The 24,497-nt window shown below is 37.6% G+C and overlaps 1 protein-coding gene across 1 annotated transcript in view; it reads right to left on the minus strand.

Moving 5' to 3' along the window:
- cspg4 (chondroitin sulfate proteoglycan 4) overlaps nt 1-24,085 on the minus strand; it is a 46,327-nt gene extending 22,242 nt beyond the window's left edge. Inside the window, exon 1 of the mRNA XM_053484466.1 lies at nt 23,962-24,085. Coding sequence (XP_053340441.1) covers nt 23,962-24,031 — 70 coding nt within the window. The 5' untranslated portion in view covers nt 24,032-24,085. The remainder of the gene's footprint in view (nt 1-23,961) is intronic.
- Nucleotides 24,086-24,497: the final 412 nt, after the last annotated feature.

Consider the following 24,497-nt stretch of genomic DNA (forward strand, 5'->3'; position numbering starts at 1 on the left):
AACTTGTGGAAGAGACACATCTGTCTGTGGGAACTGTACACACAATCATTCACAAACATCTGCATTTCTGAAAGAGTTCATGTTGGGTACCGAGAGAGCTCTCTGCTTTTGGACTGCACAGAAGACTGCCAATCTAAAGGATGTCTGAGAAATCTTTCTACCTTGATGGTATCCAAGCACTAGTGAAATACAGGAATAAGTACATTAGTGCACTGTAGCAGGGGGTTATATAGAGAAATAAAAGAAGGGTTTAAAATTTCATAAATACGTTTTGTTATTTAGCGCAAAAGTCCTGGTTTGACTTGAACACCTTTGTGTATTTTCTTTTCCTTAAGCAAATAGTTCCTCATCAACTGAATTACTTTAAATCTATTACATGTGGAGAATTAGACATTGCACAAAAGTTGAATGTAGTGGAGTTCTTCAATGTGTTTAATGTGGTTCTGACAGATCTGCTTACTAGATCTGTGTGACAAAAGTAGACAAGCAGTATTAAAAGTATTATGTCATTCTTTCACCTAATGGTCTTACAATAGTTTGTAAAAAAACTACACATTTTCCATACATGAGAATGAATAAAAATTTTTAAAAAAATCATGCTGGGAGCACAAAAGCAACCCAACTTAACAGGAACCACACACACTTTGCAAGACTATCTATGATAATAACATCTATAACTCTGGGAAACATGTATGGAGCTCATTTGCACCTGGATTATGGGAAGACTAAATTAACCCACAAATGTGACCACTGCAAATTGGCAAGCGTTTAATATGTGATTAACCTTCCATTACTCTTTTTTGCACAATGGTATTTTTGGCATATGTGTAAGGGAGTGTGTTGAAATTGTGCACATAGGCTTGTTTCCTAGATTTGTATATATGCACAAAGGTTTTTTTTTGTGCAGAATGCAGTCTATTTACACTGTGTGTGTGCGCGCGCGTGAGCGAGCTTTGGCTCTGGCCAGAACTGATGGCTATGAAGAATGATATATAGCCCAGTTTATATTTATAGATCTTATGGGGAACTCTGCGTGCCTTTCTGTATACACGTTCAATGAATCTTCTCAACTTAATCCCAATTCCAAACCCCCTGCTGCTTTCACATGTCTGAATGAAGTAACAACCACACTTAAACTACAGGAAGCAGTCAGCCATTCCGAGCTGTTTACATACATGATGCAGAAATTATAATGAAGCAAACATTTCTATGAAGACCCACGATGGTGACGCTCTCTAATCATTTACTTTTTAAGCAAACCACAGAACAACTACACAATTATGGACCTGAGTCTATAAATCTATAAGTGGTTACCTTGGTTGTTGTTCTGGCAGTGATGCTATGCTTTAATTATGAGACACATAAGACAGTACCACTTAGACGGAGCCACTGTGTATGACAACCTTCTGTGTATTCAAGTAAACTTGAACATTGTTGCTAGGTTTTTAAATATTTCCTATGTATCGACGAACTAAGAGGAGACCTGGTATTTCAAACTCCTTTTAAATACATACAAAACAATCATAAGGATGATGGATATACTCACTAAAGTGAGAGTTGTTATGAGATGGTTAGGAGTGTTCTGCTTAATGTGAATTAGCTTCAGGCAAAGACAAAATAGTTATATCATTCCATAATGAGCTCAGACATGAAACAGATAATCAGTTAATTAAGGAAAGGATGGGTGTGCTGCTTGATTCATGGCTATGCTCACCCATAAAACATTCATAATGAAGAGCACCATCGACTTGGCCTCTTTATTAGGAATAATTATAAGCGTTTAGAGACTGAGCCAGGTGGTGTTTGTTTGTTAAAAGTTATTTAAAGCAGCTGTAGTGTGTATTTATTTTTTCTAGTAAAGAATGTTACTCCGGTGTTTTATGGAGCCATAGAGCTCTGTTTTGCTTCTCACTATGCGTCTCTAGTTTACAACCGACCTGAAGTCTGCACACGGCTTTTGCCGAGTAACATCAAATCAAACTGCAAACCAGCTCAGCAGCCCTTAGCGCTCCACTTCACAAAGATCCTCAGAGGAGTCGGCGGCATGAGTGGAATAAAAAAAATATGCGTCTGACTTTAATCCATATGTTAACCCACATTCTCAGGAAGAGAACTTTGTGAGGATAAATATGTCTGAGTTGCATTGTGTATTATAATAATAATAATTATTATTATTATTATTATTATTATTTGTAATTAAAATACTTTAAGGAGTTATTTATTGAAGCCACAAGCTGATATTTTACTCACTACAAGAGTTGATGCATTCTTTAAATGTGACACCAATACAGTACATATGTGGGATGTCGGTTCGCTTCTTCCTCACTGGATTAAATTCCATGACTGATTGTGGAACAGTGGGGGAAGAACGAGACTGGAGGGTGAAAGGTGATGGGAGCTGTAGAAGTCCTCCATCTGGAGAGAAAATCACCTAAAACCTTTCCATAACCTCCTCCCTTCCCCCGCGTTCTGTGTAAAACAATCCAAACCTCACAGTGCTTAATCGAATTCACATTGAACTCATGGCTAGCACTTGGTTTCATGTTTACTTTGCAGCAATACGAAGAACAGACACGTGGGCCCTGTCGCGCGCTGCACCACTGCCATACTCTGTTCCCCACTTTACGCATTCTGCCTCCTGTGTGTTTATGCTGAACTCCATGCTGTGTAAGCAGATCCAGTAGAAATATCCAAGACACCACTGACGACATTTGTCATAGAAGTGCTGGCTACATGATCTCAGCATAGTAAGAAAAACAGCAGGCGGAAGTGTAGTGCTGTGTGAAAGAGACCATGCCCCATGCTTTCTGGTTCCTCAGCACAAAGAGCTGCTCTGTGTGCTCCTGAGAGTCTCCCCAGCGTTTCACCAGTACACAGATCTGCATGGTAGTGTATGGTCAAATTCATCTTAACTATTAACAAACATGCTGCAGAACCACATGTTTACTCATCCAGGATTGATGTGGCTGTAAATGGCGCTTGTAGAGCTCAAACTCTAGTATAATATCATTCTGGGGATCTGGTCCAGAAGTGAAAGTGTCCAGAGGCAGATGCTTCAGCTGTGTTTACTCGAGCTGTATGTACATATATGTATATGTGTATGTCTTTTAAGCGGGAAACTCATCCATGTTTATTCCAGCATATTGTACTTTCCTGCTTGGATTCTGACCCCTGTGACTCCTAATAGCTGGGACCGCATGCTTGTGCACTTTTTTTTCCTTCTTCCAAGCAACATACTGGAGAAGAGAGGTCAAAGTGAGCGTAGTGTAGAAACATGATTTGCATGCTTGGTATTCGATTTTATGCTAGGTTTCTTCTATAGCTGACGATAATGACGACCATGCCAAGTGCACTAAACACGGTGTGTCTGTGTGCAGCTGCATTGCATAATCAGTCTGTAAGCAATCAGTGAAGAGCTTAACACTGGACAATGGCAGCTTTGTGCTGAACTTTTCCCCTAGAGTATTTTTGACAGCGTGTAAAACCCCAAAGTTTATAACCAAGCGCTTCCATAAATGAGTTAGAATCACAGGAGATTTGGTCTCCACACTGCTGCTGTTTGCTAAAATTATTTCCTTATTCCTGATTTATTTTGGCAATATCGTATTCAGAAACTGTTATATCGTGCAGACACGTCTGTCTCTCCTATTTTTATGTATGTATGCGTCTATAACTCCTTTATTAGGAGAAGTTACCTCAAGCTGTGAGCAAAAACACTGGTACATTTGATCAAAATGTGAATTTAATTATTTGCAGCTGAACGCACAAGATGCCTAAATGACCCTGGTCAGGCCCCTTGCTTAAATTCTGTCTTTAGGGAGGCTCATAAATGCTTTTCCAGCAGCAGCCCCAGCTCCCAATCCTTCCCTGAAGCCTTCAGGGAACTCCTTCTTCAGCAGTAGCTGCTTACGCCACTGTTTCCACCGAGCTACTGTTTCTCCACCGCACCCAGTTCTCTCCTATTCTTGCAACCAGTCATTAGTAAAAACATGAGGACCGAACTGTCACCTGGCTCTCTGACAATGCTGAAAATAAACGCTTGAATAAAACGGCGGCCTGATGGAAAAATTCACCTTATGTCACAGTATGACATGACTCTGTGTTTTGTCAGCCATAGACCCTGACTGAGACACGTCACGCCTCCTGGTTGCAGAAACAAAGCTGAAGATTATAGTGATTTTAGGATCAAGCCATAATTTGTTTCCTAAAAGGTCATATTGTGCTGTTGGAAAAGTGTTCAGATCAGACAGAAAAACGGTTTTGGTTACAGGCATACAGTAAATGGGATAAACAGTCTGTGGAGCTCCATCGTTGAAGTCTTCTCAGGTAAATAGATTTCACAAACCTACAGTATGTGTCTTGCCTAGTATGTACTTCAAAGACACTAGCAAGCTAAACTTAGATAATTAAGTCATGTTGTTTCAGAGAAGCTAGCTATACTTATTAAACTATGTGTTCTTCAATGATGTAACTGTAAAAAATTATGCCTTGAATAGCCACACGAAAAATATGGATTTCTTTCATAAAAAATAGTTTTGAGAATTGTTGAATATTTTTAACACATAAAAAGTAAAAGTTTAATCTAACAAATTAATCATACTATACAAGAATCTGTACTATTTCTAGGCTCCTATGTAAGCAAAAGCAAATGCATAATATTGGCCAAGTTAATTGTCAGATCTCATCTACTGAAGTAGGTGTTTATAATGCACACCTACTAAGTTGATCTAAAATGCATCATGAGCACATACTGTTATTAAAGCAATAAGAGGATATATTGAGGCGGCATGGTGACTTAGTGGTTAGCACTGTCTTACACCGTCTCTGTGTGCATGGAGTTTGCATGTTCTCCCCGCACTTGGTGGGTTTCCTCTGGGTACTCCGGTTTTCTCCCACAGTCCAAAGACATTCAGATTAGGTTGATTGGCATTCCTACATTGCCCGTAGTGTATGAATGAATGTGTGTATGTGTGTGTGTCCTGTGATAGATTGAGACCCTGTCCAGGGTGTACCCTTCCTCATGCACTAAGTCTTCTGGAATTGGCTCCAGACCCTCTCCGACCCTGTATACAGGATTGAGCGGTGTAAATGATGTGAGTGAGGATACAGTATACCGATTACTAAGATTACTAAGAATACTGTAAAATTCATGTGCTTTAAGTGCATTTACTGTATTTTTTATATTAAATTATAAAAGCATTAGAAAAGAATGCAATCACCATAGAAACACTTTAATTTATATTGTATATGTTCAATAACTGCAGACCTTCACTACTGACAGGAAGCCAAACCTGTTTTGAATTTTATTTTTTAAATTTCTTATTTTGTACTACATCACCCACAATCCCTGGTAAACTACACTACCATATGGTGTACTATAATTACCCATACGCTGTTGGTCAAGGTCTATAAATAAACCTCACATCTTTTCTTTGTCTTCTTTGTATAGGTGAGGTGTGGGTGGCTGAGTGGACGCCCAACTATGTCCTTTGAGTCCAGCTTTTAGAATGTGTTAAGTCTGTTTTGCCAATTGTATGATTTCTATTTGTTTATTTGAATTATTTGGACTGGATTTAATATTATATTTAAATATTTCTAATGTTGATTAGTGATATTGGACACTGAACTGATAAACAACACATAAGCAAACACATTGATCAACAGTTATCTAACAATTGTTCACACCAACTTGTAACTACTCTTTTGCACAATATTTATTACTTGTTATTTGCACAAAACAATTTTCTACCTTCGCTGCTACCTACAAGGAAAATTTACTGTTTACTGTTTCTTCTCCCACTACCTCAACTCATTATCTCATTACCTCCTCACCACGAAGAATTGAAATGTGTCATGTTGTTGCTTTGTCACTTCGTCGCTTCTGTTTGCACATTTGCACATGCACTTTTCGTTGTCTCTTTTGTATAGAACTTAGATAGTTTTTTGTTAATTAAAAAATGTCAATCGGTCTTGTCTCAGCTAGTCAACTAGTTACGTTTCTTGGTAAGCTAAATTTTGTTAATTTATGCTGTATGTAGCACCTTGGTCCTGGAGGAATGAGGAGTTATTTGAGAATTAATTATCCTGAACTTGATAAAATATATAAAAAAAGCAAAGGACTGGTGGATTTCCAGTGTTTTAATCAGACACACCACAAAGTTTCTACAATTTCAACCAACTTTGGATATTTAAAATCTAAGATCCAACAAAACCATAAGGGACTTCTAAAATTGCACCATTCGAAAATGTTTTTTTTTTTTTAACAAGGAACCCATCTTCATGTGGGTGATAACGTATAGCAGGAATTGTTTTGCACTCATACTGTGGGTTAGGCTGCTGAAAGTTCAACATAAAAGATGATGTGTTAAAGTTAATATGGAGTCTAGTGCATTATTGGAGGCTTAGGTACAAAACTGTACGCTGTAAAAAATTGCTGTTAAACAACAGCCACAATCCGACAGTAATGTAATGTTTTTCATTTAAGCAGTAATGTGCTGTAGAAAAGAATGTATTCTAGGAAATATTTTGCACTTTTTAACAGTAGTCTTCTCTATTTATTTAATACGGTTATCTTCTGTATTTTGCAATGCATTGTGGTCTAGTCTTATTTGCTAATGTTTTAAATAACGGTACATTTCAGTATTTTTTTGGTAAATTGAATGGAATGTATAAGTGCAAAGCTGATCAAATCTTATTACTTTTCTATCAAAGTAATATGTTTTGTGTTATCTTAAACATAACTTTTAGAAGCAGCAATTTAAAAGATATCTTTCAGTCAAGTATATGTGAACTTGCCGCAAACGTCATTACTTATTTATAAAGCTTTTATTCTGAAGAGGACGCATGAGGATTGCCTTCGTCTTCAACTCTGTGATTATCAGCATCTGCACTAACAAACTGAATAGTAATTTAAACCTTTTCCTTTGTTTTCTTGACAGTATTTTATTCATAGAGGTTCTGTTACCAGAAGCAATACATGAAGTTCATGCTTAGCAAGCTGTGAATATGTGTTTAAAACGTACTTCAGTGCTGACATGTGAGTAACTCGAGCATTTATACTTTCATGGATTTTGCTTTCACCAAGACTTGTTACATTGTTTTAAATTGTCTTTTAAATGTTAAATAGTGTTCATTGTTTCATGTTAAGTGTTAACCATCATTATTAACTGAGATAATTTTGGTGGCTCACTTGGTATATGATTTGAAGTTTAGATGCAAAGATTTGTACAGGTGGTATAAAAAACTGCTAATTACAACAGTGTTGTCATCCCAAAATCCCAAAAGCTATCATGGCCTTGAATGTAACTTTTCTTGGAATTGATTAAATACTGCATGTTAAAAGTTTTTAACGATAATTTCTGCTGATCAGGTACTATAAAGTTGATAGTATAGTTAATGATTTTTAATTATATTTGATTTCTCTTTGGGCTAACCTTAAAATTTCATACAAATTGTTTAGCAAACATTTTTAATGTTAGGAATGGGTTGAGACATGTTTTTGTTAGACAATGCTGTGTGAATATCACCTTACTATCTGAGTTGGTATTGTTGCTTGACAATTCTAGAGAAAGTTTAGTTTAGAAAGTTACTGCTTATTGTTTTTTTTTTTTGCAGTGGTTCTCTGGAAACCTGGAGAGAAACAATAAGCCAAGGAGTGATTACGAGTACTGTGCATGTGTCCCCTCACAGGACCCGTAGAAAGTAAATACCAAAATGTTTAACAAGTTTTTATGTGTTGTCATGGTTTGAGCAGCCGTTGTTATGCAATTTAATGCAAAAGAAAAAATTAATTGCCATGATCATGCCTCTGATATGCAATTTAAGAATTATTTATGGCTATTGTTTTTACTTTTTTTAATAAAAAAATTTTGTTACATAAAATTTTTCTGTGGCTTGTTCTTTGGGTCATTTTTTGACTCTACCTTTTAATAAAAGTTTTTGTTTTATATACGTTATGATGTGAGTACTGTATATTTTATAGATATTTACAAAGCAATACTTTTCTACTTTTATTTGGAATTTTTAATATAATAAGATTTATATTGTAGATTTTTTTATTTTAAATCTCAAGTTATTTTATTATCAATTATACATTTGTTTAATAAACAGAGAAAATAAAAGTTAAACTGAGATAATTAGTTATGCATTTAATTTTTTACAGAAAATTACTGTAAAATAAATACCGGATGTATACTGTACTGTAAAATTACAGTAGATTGCTGGTGTCTGTGCTACCAGTATTCTACTGTAAATTGTAAAAAAAAAAAATACAGAAATATACAGTTTTATTTACTGTTTATTACTTTATTTACTGTTTATGTTTACAGTAATAAACTGTAAATTAATTTAACAGTATGAGTACTGTAAAATTACAGTAGATTCCTGGCAAGTGTGTTGTCCATTCCGGGAGTACTTTTGGTGGGTACTAAACACAAGAATGCATGAGAATATAATGTTATTCCCTTCACCTGTCAATGCTTTTAATGTTATGGCTGGTTGGTGTATTAGACCTTTCTTGACATACGCTGTGTTGGACTATGGGTTGTCTGATCTTCAAATAAAAAATGCCAATCTATTTGGAATTTATACTCAAGAACGAACTCCTCAACCCCAGGTTCAGCAAGTACGGTAAAATCAACATCGCAACATGAACAGTAAACACAATGGCACTTGGAGAGTTATACTGTCTGTATTAATATTTGTTTTAGATAATTTATTTGCTTCTTGGATCTATAACGCTGTCTGCAAAGTTCAATGTTTTGCAAAGGCATCAGTCATCACAGTGAGGTCATTCTGAGCTACTTTCCAGGTAAGTCAAACACAGCTATAAGCTTCAGGCTTTTTTTCTTGCAACTGTTGAGTTTGGATTTCATTGTTGATGAGTACTAAATATGTTGACTTTTCTTATGAGATTAAACTACTAATGCTATTGAACTGCTTCTCTTAAGGTATGCCTATAAATTATGCTTTAAATATGGTGCTAGTGGGTTAATTCCCTGAAAAATTCACCCCAAGTGTACATGGCTCATTCCCCTTTTGAGTGTGCATAGTTAAACGCCTTATCAAGCTGTGATATGAGGTGACAGAGCACCCTGCTACATTTCAACCTCTGTTAGCTTTCCACAGCTGTGGATCACACTTATACTCCCCAGGGACATTTAGCTTCATGGTTTAAACATGTGCTCAGCTAGGGATCTGAGATCCCCAGCACTCTAGTAACAGCCACTCTTTTCCAAATCTCCATTTCCAGTTCCCTATTCTGCCTGTCTCCAGCGCTCTCACATTATTCCCATGGCTAGGCACTTGCAAACAAATAGGGTACATGCAATATAAAAAAGTAAAAAAAAGTGTCCATCAACTCTCAGGCATCCAGCATGGCACTGTGGCTGTTCTGTGAAAGATGTTTATTAGAAGTCTGATGCTTGCATTACCTGTAGAAGGCTGCACATCCAGTATAAAACATCAATGAATATTATGTAGAGGAAATCACAGGTGTACTGTTACAGATCTTGGGGGATTCAGCTCCACGATTGACTTATACCTTATACTGTATCTCATGGTATTGACATCTCTGGATCCTTTGTTTGAGTTTACAACATTAGGACTATTATAACATGTAAGGGAGAGATAAAAAGATACAGAAATATAACCTAGAACAATTTGCAGAAGACAACAAATGGCCACAATCTACTGGAAATGTCAGGGCCTGTTGGTGGTGCTATTTTCACCCACTGCTTATGAATGAGTTCACTGTCAATAATCTGAATGATTAGGAGGAATCGAAGCAAATCTATAAACAACCCAGTCAATCCTGTGTATCTGCATGTGGTCTGCTGTCACTAGCTGTTATAAGACAGTCCACACCCTTCCCTCCACCCTCCCGCTTTTAGTGTACTTCTGTTTCTAAGATAACATCATTGGTCTGATACTATAATAACCAGCTTCTTACAGTAAAAATGTATACATGCTTAGGCATTAAAGGCTTTATTCTTAATTTACTTATTTTATCATCAGATTATTGATACCAAGAGAAAACGCTTTTTTTTTTCAACATCTAACATCCCCAAGCATGACAAAAATATATATGAGTAATTTCTATAAAATTGTCTCATTAAATCTCTCATTAAACATTATTACTCCTACATTGTTATGCTTTTTAGTGGTCAAAGCTTGGTCTGTGGTCTTACAAACCCCTAGGCAGGGTGAAGCACTAGCAAATATACTGCACATCATCCTACAAGACATGGCATGAAACCAAAAACCTCACCACATATAAGGATTATATCTGCAATAACAAATATGTACTTTTTTTTTTATAGCAAAAGTCTCATATTTTGATATTTCTTTAACACAGGTCTCAGAGGTTTCCTGAAGTTCATTATACTCCAAATGAAATACCCATTTGGTAATGCACTGATTTAGTGTGCATGTAAATGAGCCACTACTGAGCCCTACCCTAACAGAACAGCATAGCTGAGCAACAAGCTGAAGAGTATCTCCTTATATGAAGTCTCAATTTGGGAAAATCTAATTGGCATGTTTAAACCGGACCAAGACAAAAATAAAAAAGGGCAAAAAACAGGGAATTTTTTTTTCACATTTTTGGTTTGCATAGAGACAAATAGAGAATTGTTTTGCATAAACACTTATTGAACATTACTTGTGTACACGGGGAATATAAAAGCAATGCCATCAGCATTCCTTATTACTTTTGCAGGTTTTGCGTTGCATGAACAATTTGACTCGGCGCAGATCATATTTACAATACTATGCCATATGCCACACATATCTTGTTGCACACGATTCTGTATATTCCTGTGACCTTTCTAAGAATTTCAAGCTGGTTTCTATAGTGAAAAAGTAAATGCATTTTTAATCAGATACAAACTACTGGCAAACCCAATATTCCATCATAGCTAACATGACTTTTAACAGTCTTCCGTGAATGTTTATACAGCATGTTTCTTCTTAAAGAGGTAAAAACATCTTATTTATTAGACATAATTCACCAACGAATGGTGCAAGGTACCAATTTGCGAATCTCTTTAACATTATTAAAATTTGTATTCCGATGTATTCCATCACATTCAGAACAGTAATACTTCTTGCTTCTAATTTGTGATTTCTAATTTCACGGTCACTTAATAGCAAGCTCTGAGGTGTGCCTGCTTCAGCGGCAGGGACAAGATGGAGAAGGACATACATTCAGGCAGATCTATTAGCATTCATTAGAAGAAACCGGATCAGCAGCCACTAGCACACGCCGCCTGCTTATTAAACATGTTGCTTTGCCTTTTATTTCATCTGAGCTTAACCTGTCTCCCAGGAGGAACAGACAGATAATAGTGAGATTATCATAGATCATCAATTTTCCTCTCACTGAACACAAGGTCATGATTTCATCAATTCATAGTCCTCACTTTGTGACATTTCTTTATAAAAGAAAACACTCCACTAGTTAAATTCTTCAAACTCGTGAAGCAATATCAAATGCATAGATACTGCATTCTGAACCAGTGCATTTGAAACATGCAGTAAACATGTGATGCGATGTGTCCTTTCCATGTCTTAATCATGTGAAAATAAGTTTGCATTACTACTGTTAAGGGTTCTCTTATTTGTAGGCTGCATTTTACTGCAATCAACAAAAATTGGGCAAAAACAATCTTCCTTGTGGTTCTGCATTTTCTATCTATATTTTTCATCTTTCAACTATTAAGTTTAAATAAAGTATGCTGAAGTGATTACTACACATAATAGCAACAGTATATAAAAATGCCAACATTACCCGGCGAGCCACATGCAGTTGGGGTTTCAGGTTATGCTTTTAGCTAGCTAGCTAACTTAAGTTAATTCATACATGTTGCAAGCTATTAAACACAGATGCATTTTATGCAGCTTACTTAGCATCAACTATAGGCAAAAGCAGCGTTAAGATTTTTCTAACAAAACAACCAGTTGTTACTAGACATCTCTCTATCTTAATTTTAAACATTGTTATGCCTGAATGTCAAGCATACAAAGTCAGATATATCCCACCTCACCCGGAAGCACTGGGAGACTTCCGCATATTTATGGAAGCTTCCTGATGTTTGTTTTTTTGAGAGCTCATGCTGATGTGCCTCTCTTTGTATTAAATGATCCACTCTTCTTGGCCAGGGGTTTACATTTAAATTCTCTCTCTCTCTCTCGCTCTCTCTCTCTCTCTCTCTCTTCATCAGTCCAGTTTAGGTTCTTTCAGCACCAGAGTAGAGTTATTAATATGAATATGAATATGTTATAATTAATGAATATAATAGAATCATAGCAGACTTCCCCCAATCCACCATCTGCTGCGATTTCTTCTATTGCCCATGGTAGATTTAATGGTTGGACATGTTGGGGGCTTACTGATGTCCAGGGGGATCTCTCTATAATGAGTTTTGTGGGATGTCTGCTACCATGTGAAGCACCTCTGGGTAAAGAAAGAGTATTAATAATTTGTTATTATGCTATATTTTCTCAAATGAAACAGGTCAGTCAACGAAAGCCCTATTTCATTAAATAGAAATGCATTTGAATGGCTTTGTGAATGTGTCAATAAAGCACTGTGTGTTACAAAACTGTTTCCATGTTTCATGGTCATTTTGCTCCATTTCATCTCAGCCTGTCTGGAGTTTGTTAGCCTTTCCTCAGCAATTCTACAAACCGCTAAACATCTGGCAGCCACAGAAACTTCTCACAAGCTGATTTGTCATAATAAGAGAGAATCTTTTAGTCTGGGTAAATGAATAGAAATGATTGTGTCATTGATCAAAGATAATGACAAGTAGACATTTCTGAATGTGTGTGTATGTGTGTTTGACCACAAAAATAATGGCACCACCCTTCCACTCAGCTACTGCTTGCAGTTCTGCCATCAGCCTAATATACCACACGAACAGCACGGCTCTTCACATAATTAAATTATATACATGCCCAAATTATCATGTATGTACAAACTCAATGTTACTGAAACTAGAACCTTTTCCTTTAGGTAAAGGTAAATATACTGTAGCATTGTGTAAAAGTTATTGTGCATCCGTGTGTATGCATCTATGTTTCTGCCCGAATCCTGTACAGATGTGAGAGGAGCTATAGAAAACTTGAATTTGTATGCCAAAAGAATGCCATTTGTAGCTCTTAAATTAAGATATATGTGTGAATGTGCTCAAGTCAAATCATAGCCTGTGGTCTGCTTATTTGCCTCAGTGGTGGTCTGTCGGTCCATGTATTACTTTGTCCCTCCATAGGGCCATGTGGTAGTTGAGAGCCTAAACACCACCCCAAGCACACTAATTTCCCCTTAATACGTGAACATTAAAGTAAATTAAGACATTAAATTCTGCGTTTGGAGCAAACATGCGCTCTGAACTGTGTCATCAGACCGAGAAGGCTATGATAGCAGAAAGTAGACATGTGGACACACCTCTGTCTTCTCTGTTAAACAGGCCTAGGGATGAGTGCAGGATTTAAACGATGACTTCCCTTATCCTGCCAGACTTTAAGGTGGTTTTTACGAAAGGGCATTTCTTTTTTTTGATTTTTTACAAGGTAGTGGGCGATCCCACCTCAGACAGAAAATGGGTGGTTCAGCAGGGTGGAATAGGAAAACTGTGCAAAGAAAGCAAGGTTATTTGTCACTAGACTACTACAAGAAAGAGGCTTTGTCCTGGCTTACGACTGCAGCTCTAAAAAGTACACACATGGAAACGACCCAAGGGAAAAAGGCATAAAGAAATGTTCGTCCAAAACTACCAAAAAAGGAGAGAAGTTTGCCAAAGTCAGTAGCAGACGTAATTGAGTAACAGTTGTTTCCAGAAGCGGGATCCCCTCGCACTGCCAGATGGTCTGGCTCCCAGTTAAGGGCGTTGTCTGTCTGCAGCACAGTGACTCTCACTGCCCATGACACTTTTTATAACAGGTTTATTTATTTCTATTTTAAGCAGCATCTCAAATGACAAAAAAGCATTTGCACCATCTGGCTTTAAAAAAGCTTTACCGTTGCTGTTCTATATGCCATGCACATCACTAATGTCCAAACATAATATTTACAATTTGTTATATAAGTCCGAATTGCTCAAATAGACTTGCTTAATAGCCTCATTTTCCTCTCCAGTGAACAAACACATTCTTAACAATTCACCTTCATTTTCTCCGGCTTGTATGCTAAGATATTCATTTGAATATGCCTTCTACTTATGATGCTTGGGCTGAGGGCAAAATATTGTTTGAATACCAATGAAAAGCTGTCCTATTCATGGATGTAGCCCTGAGTCAATCTCAGTCTCTTGTGTGAAATGACAAGTGTGTGTCAGTTAACATCACAACCAACCAGCCTGTGCTGCCAGTTTGGTCCATCCAATATGAAAAGAATCATACAATATATGCTAACTACATTGCTGTTCTGCTTTTAGAAGGAATAAAGCTGAAATCCAGGGTTATGGTTAGAGGAGCTGTCCCTTTAGGGGAACCTCAAGAACTTAAAAGTTCTCTGTATAACCCAACAACTGTTTTACTATCAAAAGGGCTTTCTTTAAAGTTTATAAGAACCCATAACTATATAAAGAATTTATATAAAAATAAAGAAATTAATTAATGATAAACAATATATACATATAATTTGCTGCAAGTTTTAGAAATAAACTCAGTTCGATATTTCAATTGGGTAGAGTAAATGTGCTATACAGTATATTGTAAATCATAGTAGTATAATTAATTTACTCACTCACTCATTGTCTATACTGCTGGAGACTTAAAGCATGAGGCGGCATACACCCTGGACAGGGTTACTGTAATTTAATTAAATTTTATTTTATTTAATTTAAATCAGCTGTATTTGTACTGAGCTTTTAACAATTTTCATTGTTGCAAAGCAGCTTTATAGAAATGAAATCTGGATATAAATTGCAAAAATTGTACATTTATAGTTTTTTGGTATGTCTCTAATGAGCATGCCTGGAGGTGGTGGTGGTAAGTTTAAAAAAGAAACCAAGAGAGGAACCCATGTCAAAAGGGAAGCCACCCACATCTGGTTGATAGGAGATATTGTGACCACACATAACATAATATTCCAGTTAACATGAAGCCCATTTTGTTGAGGCTACCAACTGTTTACTGATGGAGACTTTAATATGAAACTGTTGATGGCAGTTTCAGTCCTAAAAATATTCAATTGATTACAGTCACAAGCTGTCACAGAAAAACTGTCCAAAGCCAAAGTCATGAATGTTAAGTAGAACCGTCCTTAGTTATCAATCTTTAAACAGAAAACTTGGGGGCATCCTCAGCAGCAGTAAGTGGTCTCCATGCAAAGAATTAATACAATCCACGGCTAAGGTATACTGTTGATTCGTATGAATTTCTATGTGGTAGATAATATGGTAATTTATAAGTATTCGACAATATTGTAAGCCTGTACGAGGAGTTTGCATAAGGCCTTTGTTTTCATCTTATAATATGATGATGTTCCCTGATGCATATTTTAATTTTCGCCATCTCCAGGCTCAATTTTTTTTAGACATTTATATAAAAAACCCCTCCAAATTAGTTCACCTTAAGTGACTTTGATTGAAAATATATATTTTTTATTTTTTAAATGAAAAGCTTAATGGAACTGTGACTGATCCAAGAGGAAAATGAAAGGCAGTGCTTCTTTTTCCTTTGAGATCTGCATTTTAAATATCTAGTTTATCCACTCATCCATTCTAACTCAGTGGGCCACAGACACAAAGGTGTTTGTGCTGTAATTATGCTGCATTCTGCATGAAAAACCCTGTGTGAGCTTTATGAAAGTCATAAAAATCTAAATAGTGAGTTTTATGAGATGTGGATACAACAACATGCAATCTTTCCTATATTCATGCTCAGTAAAATGTAAAGAGATAAAGCTTTACCTAATTGTACAAAATGTACCTGAGACAGTTGATAATGTCTTTTTGTAAAACAATGGGATTCAAAACTTTTTTTTTATTGTACTGGACAGTAAACATGTTTATTTGTTTTGTAACATGAGGGGATTGACATTGAATTTTGGAGCCAGCAACTACAGCTCATTTAAGGAACTGCATACTTTGTGCTTCCATGTTGGACTCATTTTCAGAACTGCAGGTTGCCCTTTTGGTTAACACACCACGTTAACACTTCCATGTCACGGCACCTTTTAACTTGCAATTTAATTTGTCTCTGAGTGCATTTCAGAGTACAGATCCCCGGCGCAGCTTGCTTGTTGAGTTCCAGTGTTAGCAAACTGGGCATTAATGAGCACATTTCCTGGTCTCAGAGCGATGTTTTACACTGTGTCTCCTCACGTACATACATGTGGTCCTGAATCCATTACAGGTGAATTGAAGAGAGGGACACATAAATAAAAGGTCTATGCAGGTCCTTGGGCTTGCTTGCAGCTGACTTGCCTTCTAATTAACCCACCTGCACATGTTGCAGCATTGATTCATGGGATATAAACATCTTACTGTGATTTACTGTCCGATAGGTGCAACAACATGGGATATCATATAGTATCATTAGATACGATGCTGCCAACAACACCAGGCTACATATTTCTAATCTTCACATTGTCTATTTTGTTGAACATGTGTTCCCTTTCCCTCATGTTCCTGTTCTTGGATGACAGTAGTAGAACCTGATATGGTCTTTTGCTCTTATTAAGTCATTACATTGTCTGACATATTGTGTCTTTTGTTATGCCTTTCTGCTTACCACGGTTGCAAAAAGTAGTTCATTGGGTTCCTATACACATCCTGCAAATTTCAAGCTCTTTGGCCTTTAACCCCCTGGGCAACCCCACCTCCCATTAAGTCATCTCTTGCTGCAGAACTACCACTCAGTGACTGTTTCACTCATTTTGTGTGAACAAGGTTGTTTGTGAAAATCCTAGGAGACTTACACTAGCCTAACCATTCCACAAAACAAAGTCACATTTTTCCCCATCTCCCAGCATTTCCAAGCACTTGGCCTATATCTGCATGATGTGTTGCATGATGCTTGTGCCACATGCAGCCATATTTAAAACCAGCCACATTTAAAATCAGGCCTTATCAGTGCTTGACAGATATATATAAAAAAAGACAACACTAGTAGCAGTCTTTCTCTTGGAGAGGCTGCTTTTTCACCAATGCCTGAAGCAGACACGCAGAGGCATTTCAGCAACTCGTCCTCCTCAGAGTCGAGCGTGTGGCTTGCCTTTTCCTCTAGTTTATTTTAAGCCCTCATACATTCTCAATGACGACATGACTCTGGCCATGAATACAGGAGTCAGTGTGTGCACTGGCTCCCATATAAACTCTATCTAGGGACCCTTTATAGAGTTTTTTCTTTTTTTCTATTCAGCTTCAACTATATTTATCCATAGCACTCTATTTGATAATATATAAGGTGTCTGAGTCTTATCCCTTTCCTTAGCTCTTTTCTGTCTCTGGGGAGCAAGCGTGTGAAAAGATATTTGCAAACGCCCCAAAACACCTCATCCTCCAATGCAAATTTGTGCTTTTAAAAGTGCTTGTGGTTAAATATGTTTACAGCTGTGAATTACTCCCAGCAGATAGCAATTCCTTCAAACCAGTTCAAAATTTAGTCATGTGGCACTGGTTTTAGATTACAGTTTAGACTAGGCTAAGAAGCATATCTAACTTGAATTTTACAGTATTTTTGGACATTTTCAGAACCTGAGGTAACTTCTTACAGTACAGGCATTGTACAGTTTGTGTTAGAACAGCATTGAAGCTAATGCTAGATGTTAGATGTTAGATCAGGGCTGGTACACTTATTTACAGTAGCCTAAGATTCAATATGGCATCAAAGAAAACAGATCCATAACTACTGTCTAAATCATTTTCAAGCAAGCAGCATAACTATGCCTCAGGCTGTTCCATGTGATGATGCTGTTGCTCTGCAACAAATCCTCATGAGAACAAGTCAGGAGCTGACCTAGTTTCCTTATTAGTAGGTAGAGAAATAATTTCCCTCTATATGAGGTTTTGTTACAGTATCTACACAGCTATCTCCTGATGATGACTGAATGCTTTTTTTTCACTTGGTACTGTAGGACTCTGCCTCTAGGAGCAGCTAACTTACCATTACCAACAATGTGCCTTCCTAATCTTATTACAATTGCAGTTAGATGGAAACGAAGCCATAACACAGCTTGACATTTAATTATGCAGCAAAGCACAGGCACCCATCAGATGGTGCATTCTGGTCATACACCCTATCACTCATCTTCTATACCGCTTTATCCTGTATTCAGGGTCGTGGGGGCCTGGAGCCTATCCCAGGAGGCTTAGGGCACAAGGCAAGGTACACCCTGGACAGGGTGCCAATCCATCGCACACTTATTCACACACTACGGGCAATTTGGGAACGCCAATTAGCCTAACCTGTATATCTTTGGACTGTGGGAGGAAACCGCCCAGGACGGGAAGAACAGGCAAACTCCATGCACAGAGACGGGAATCAAGCCTGGCCGGGAATCGAACCCAGACACTGGAGGTGCTGGTCATACACCATTAACATTTACCTTCACAAATACAGGATGGTACCATCATTATTAGGTTTTGAAGAATTCCGCTATCAACAAGCATTGCATTTATCAGAGCATCATTCCAGACTTAGCTTTCCTTTCTTGTAGAGATGCACTCCCTTCTATAGTTCATCATACAAACTTCAAGAGTTCTAGCAGAGGAACAAACAAAGCACCCTTAAGGAGAGCTTTCTGGATATAAATGCAGCGTGGCAGAAACAGCCTTTCCTAAAATGGATGCTGAGCTTGCTGTCACAACAGATCAGATTACATTTGACTCAAAGTTCTCAAACAAGCCAATGGACTCTAGCTATGCCGCTTTAAGATTAATAAAGCTGATCATCTGTCAGAGATACACATAAAATGATTAAGTTTGATAAAGTGGAAGCTTTCAAGAGCTTCGAGTATAGCGTGTAGAATCCCCGCTTATCAGATCAAATCTTATCTGCAACACTTAAATGATCTACAGTATTCAACGGTTACTTTGATTTCACTATTCTGATTGGTCGAGTGCCAATCCAAAAGTGCTTCAATGACCACACTGAGACAATTCACTGTTTGTATCACTTTGTTTGTCAATGTTTGCTTCATACAATTCCACTTCCTGGTTTAAAATGATCATCAGTAGACATGTCTAAAGATATGTTTTCTTCAGAAGTATAACATTTTATTAAAATACGAAAGCACATCAGATCAAAATGAAAAGGAAGACTGGACGCACATTTAACAGAGGTTTACAAATCAATTTGAGCTAGCTAGTCAGCTAGTTGATGGGCTTGTCGATTTTTTCCCACTAGCACAGCAAAAACATTTTCTTATTTCTTATTCATAAAACTGTTAAAACTAATGTCACACTCACATTAATGTTGTTATACTGAATATTGCATGGCTGTGGTTACCTGTAGCACTTGAACCTCTGGTTTGTGCCTACAGCCGAATCAAAGCTGTGCTAAACTTCGGCATAACCGCACTCTTCATATGCAATATTGCTTCAGTAACACTAGCTAGCTTATAAGATTTCTTTTTCTTTTAGAAGATTTCTGAAACTCAGTAAAGTGGTACTTGTGGTAAAATTTAAAGATTTTTTTTTATGAGACTGGATTGATACTGTATATACTGTATGATAAAGATCACCAGCAGTGAATACCGCTTTTGTTACCATGTTTGCAGTCATGATGTCTGAAAAGTGGGTCTGTGCTAGGCTCGAAACTGTGAGCTGACAGATGTATTTAGTTGTAGTACAAACACAGCCTCTGAGTGCCACACCCAGCATCTGCCTCTCTCTGTGTCTCTCTCTGTTTCTCTCTCTCTCTCTCTGAGGCCGAAGCTGCAGACATCCTCACAGCATTCCTTCAGTAACAGAGCTCTAGACATGCAACATTTCCGACACCTGGTTCTGTATTATTTCCATTTTAGCAAGGAATCCTTTCCTTTCCGCTCTTTCGCTGTTCTATGTTTTGCATTAGCATCGTCTGTTTTTAACCAGAGCCGTTAAAATGGTCACTAAGAGGGAAAAGCATAACAGTTTAACTGTATTGCTCTTTGAGGTTGATTTTGTGATAGGACAAATTGCTGTTATTTTCCTTGGTGCAGAAAAACATCTGATTGCCTTTGATAGCTAAAATTCTGGGCTGGGTCTGAGTTACAGCTAATGGAGAATAACACAATACATTGCGGTGTAAAAATGGGATTGATGTGAAATATTTATAGTGTGGAAATTGGCACTTTATTAATTTTGCCTCATACCTAATTGCACACCTCAGGCCTTCTTCTGTGCAACCTATGGAGTTAAATCTACTGTATAGAGGTCACATTGGCCACATGATAAGTGCCATTTGCACTTTTAAAGTGCATAAAACTTTAATTCGCAATGACTAATAAAAATGATTTTTAGATTAATAAAAAAATTACATGACTTAAATATACAGTGCCTGAGAAAGAAGCCACAAAATCAGGCATTTTAGCCATATTTGGAGCTCTATTTCTGTAAAAAAGTATCATGTGCTTCATGCTACGTAACACAGTTTCATCTAAAAAATAATTATTTATTTTTTATTTTTTTATTTATTAAGGCTTTTTTCTTTATTGAAATTGTTAACAAATAGTTTCCACCTGGTCCAACAAAATCCTTTGAGAGTATCTGAGTAATCTCAATTATAAAGGCTAAAATTGATTTTATCTCAAATTGTATTTTTATCTTATTTTCTCTTTCATTTATTTAGTTGTTTTTAATATCCTCAGTTCATTTAATTATTAGATCATTCACTCATCATCTATTCCACTTTATCCTGTATACAGGTTTGTGGGGGGGCCTAGAGCCGATCCCAGAGGACTAACACATGTCACGAAGTGGTGTACACAACTGGACGGGGTGACAATCCATTGCAGAGCACATACATTTAGGTACACTGACATGCTCATTTGCACATTACGAGTAATATAGGAACACCAGTTAGCATAATCTCCATGTCTTTGGACTGTGCGAGGAAACCAAAGTACTCAGAGGAAACCCACAAAGTGAGGAGATAACATGCAAACTCAATGCACATGGACCTAAGGTGGGACTTGAACCAGGATCCTGGAGGTGCAAGGCAACAGTGCTAACCACTGAGCCACCATGCCACCTACTTATTAATTACTAATTAATGTAAGAAAATGTATCACTTGGACTGTGTCTCAAATAAACATGCAGTATGTACTTTGACTGAAACTTAACAACAACTAATCGATAAATTTGGAAAATGTTGGACTTTAGAATTCCGACACATAAACACAGAACAGGGTGTCTTTTGTTCCATCGACTAATATGTCAGTTTTATGAGTGGACGGTTTGCTCACAAACCACACCTATATTCCAAACCCTACGTGACGATGAATCAGAAAATACACTGAATAGCTCCACTCTACTGGTCTCCACAGCAACAGGCTGAAGTGTATCTTACTCAGATGGGTGAGTAATATGCTCCGTCATGAATCTCAACTCATTAAGGCTAATTCGTAAGCCGTATTCACTCACACCACAGTGGCATGTCAATCCACTTCATTCTGCTGCAATAGTGCATTGATTTGATTTTATATGCATCACTGGCAAAATGACACTTACACCTATTTTAAACCTATATATGTAGGGTTTATTGACTTATTTGAGAACGTTGATGTAAACGTAACTTGATATCTTGTGACACTGAGCTCAGCATCTACTTTGGGAAAGGCTGTTTGTGCCACACTGCATCTATATCCAGAAAGTCGCCTCAAGCATGGGGTACAATCTGCAGTCTGAAATGTCTATAAATTGGACAGAAGGCTACATCTTCCATATATGCATGAGCAATATGAGGAAGCCTGCAGCACGGATTATAATTGGCAAAGATAAATGCATGCGTAAATATTTACCCTCAATGTCTGATGTGCATATGTGTGTGCATTAACAAACTTGATCGAGAGACGCTGGTCACGATTAATCAACTGTCAATTATTACGGAATCACATTCAAATTCTTGCAGATATTTTGTTTATTGGCTTATATAGTTATTTTTAACACTTTTACTCTGCCAAGTCCCCAGTTCAGTCTCTGTCTCCTTCTCCACTGCTGCCTCTTTCTTCCCTCACACACTCCTTGTATAGCCTCAAAAACTTGCCTGCAGAAATTTTGTTTGTGTTGAGTGTTTCTGCAGTGACATAGCAAAAGAATAACTAAGGTGAAACTAAAGAACTGGGCTTTCTCTCTGAGTTACATAACATTTTACTACAGGGACAATCTGGGCGTTTGGGTTTACACAATTTTTCTCACACATTTCATATACATTTTCCTAATTTTTTTTCTATTTCGTCACAATAGCCATTGCTTAAAGTGCTATTAATCCAAAACTGAATTACACTGTTCTATAAAATGATAGAACACCGTTCATTTGAAGAGAACTTCCTTTCATGTTGTGTGTCAGATGGTTTACATTCTGTGATCATCAATATAACCTGACATATAAATGTATGCAGAAATGAGCAAGACCAAATCTCCAGCAAGAGCAAATGTCATCACGTAGTCATGACAGACTAACAAATCAGACATTAATTTAGAGCACAGTCTCACACACATACACACATCTGGGATCCAAGTACTGTATGTGATTGCCACACCCATGCTGTCGGTTTGATCTAATTCCACGCATCATGGCTGCGCCGCCCTCACAGAAGCTCTGTTTCATTCCAAAGCTTTTTAGACAGTGCTCATGTGGCGATGTAGTAAGAAGATATAAACAGTTTCCAGAAAGCGTGGTCATTGAACTGTTCATTTGTTCACTAGATGTCTTATGGTTCATGAACGGAGCCACACACATACTGTAGATAGAAATCCCGAATAGACCTCTTAACTCGAAAGAGATTTTAGTTGCACTTGGAACAATTGCTGAGCAATGAAGTTGCCATTCGGCACTGACTTAAACATTCACTCTGCTATACAGATTTCCTTTTAGAGCTTCGATCTGCTGCCAACCTAATGATCTGAAGCCTGACTCCATAAAGTTCACTTCAATACCAAGTTAGATTTCCTTCCAATTGAAACGCGGCTTTCAAAGCCTTTTCTGAGAGCCGTTCATGCCAGAATGCAGTGAGTGGAGATCTGTGCTTCTCAGGCAGTTCTCAAAGGCTCTCTTCATTCAGCCTAGCCTTGTGCAAGCACAAGCTCTTGGCTATGATGGAGTTCCAACTCTGAGAACCTTACCGGATGTCTGCAGCTGCACCCCCCCCACCCCCATTCCCTTCACACTCCACCGTCAACCCCCATACTCTAGTTTTATGCTGAAACCTCTGGTTGGAAAAACATACTTAATTGGAGGGAGGGAGAGAGAGAGAGAGAAAGATGAATTACACATAGTACTATGGCAGCATTGTATTTCTTCATCTAGTTTTTTTCTGCTATTTGCCCTGTGTGAATGAATAAGCCTTTGACTAGGATGTAAAGGCACCTCCTGCCAACTCTGACACCTTGACTTCACCTTTAACTGTAATATTTGTACAAATGTTCTGGTCTTAAGCTCACACCAGTCACACTCACACTACATCCCTCTCATTCTGTTGATTCTCATATTCCAGCTATCCCCATGCACCTCCTTAAATATACACTCATATACATTCATATTCATACACTTCATATAGCATTAAAATACATTCTGTATCCAAATATAGACACTCAGTGCTGCCTGTAGTCCATTCATACTTCACATAATTCATTTGACAGTAAGCAGACAATAAAGCACATGCATCTTTATGCAGTCTTATTTAAATCATACTTAAGAATCAGCAAGGAAAGGAAAGAGAGGTTTGCATAGAGAAAAGTGAAAAGTATGATTTCAGACAGAGCCCCGGTGTGGCTTTGATTAAAGCTTATTTTTGAACTTGGACTGTCTTACCTCCATGGCTTGCCTGAGGCAGACTTAGCAGGGTCAGTACAGCACACAGGGCTAAATGAAGCACTCTCATGTTGCCTGTATGTTCTGCAGTCTCCTTGTCTAGTTCTCCATTCAAAGCCTTTCCCGCATTTAGGGACCCAGAGGTCTGTGCAGGCTATTCTCATGAAGGGGGGCGGACCAACCAGACCTGAAAGGGACACCCTGTACTCCCTGAAATGCTGTGAGAATCCACCTCCTGACTCTTATTGAAAAACACACCCCGTTCATCTAAAGCCCAGCCCTGCATCCAGCCTAAAAAGAAACGACTAAACTTTTCCCCCTTCTTTCTCAGTTCAGTCCTATTCATCTTTTCTTTTATCTCTGTCTCTCTGTGTGAAAAATCAAAATATGTCTGTCAGGTCAGATTTGTGCACAGGGAAGTGAAAAGCTAACTTTGTTCCAATATTCTTTCTTTGATTAAGTTATCACTGGAAACTGTCAGAGAGCATTTGGGTTTATTGGCATTGATGTTATATAGCTAATGCTGAAAGAAGATA

Source organism: Clarias gariepinus, chromosome 2 (assembly GCF_024256425.1).
Source record: "Clarias gariepinus isolate MV-2021 ecotype Netherlands chromosome 2, CGAR_prim_01v2, whole genome shotgun sequence".
Taxonomy (NCBI): domain Eukaryota; kingdom Metazoa; phylum Chordata; class Actinopteri; order Siluriformes; family Clariidae; genus Clarias; species Clarias gariepinus.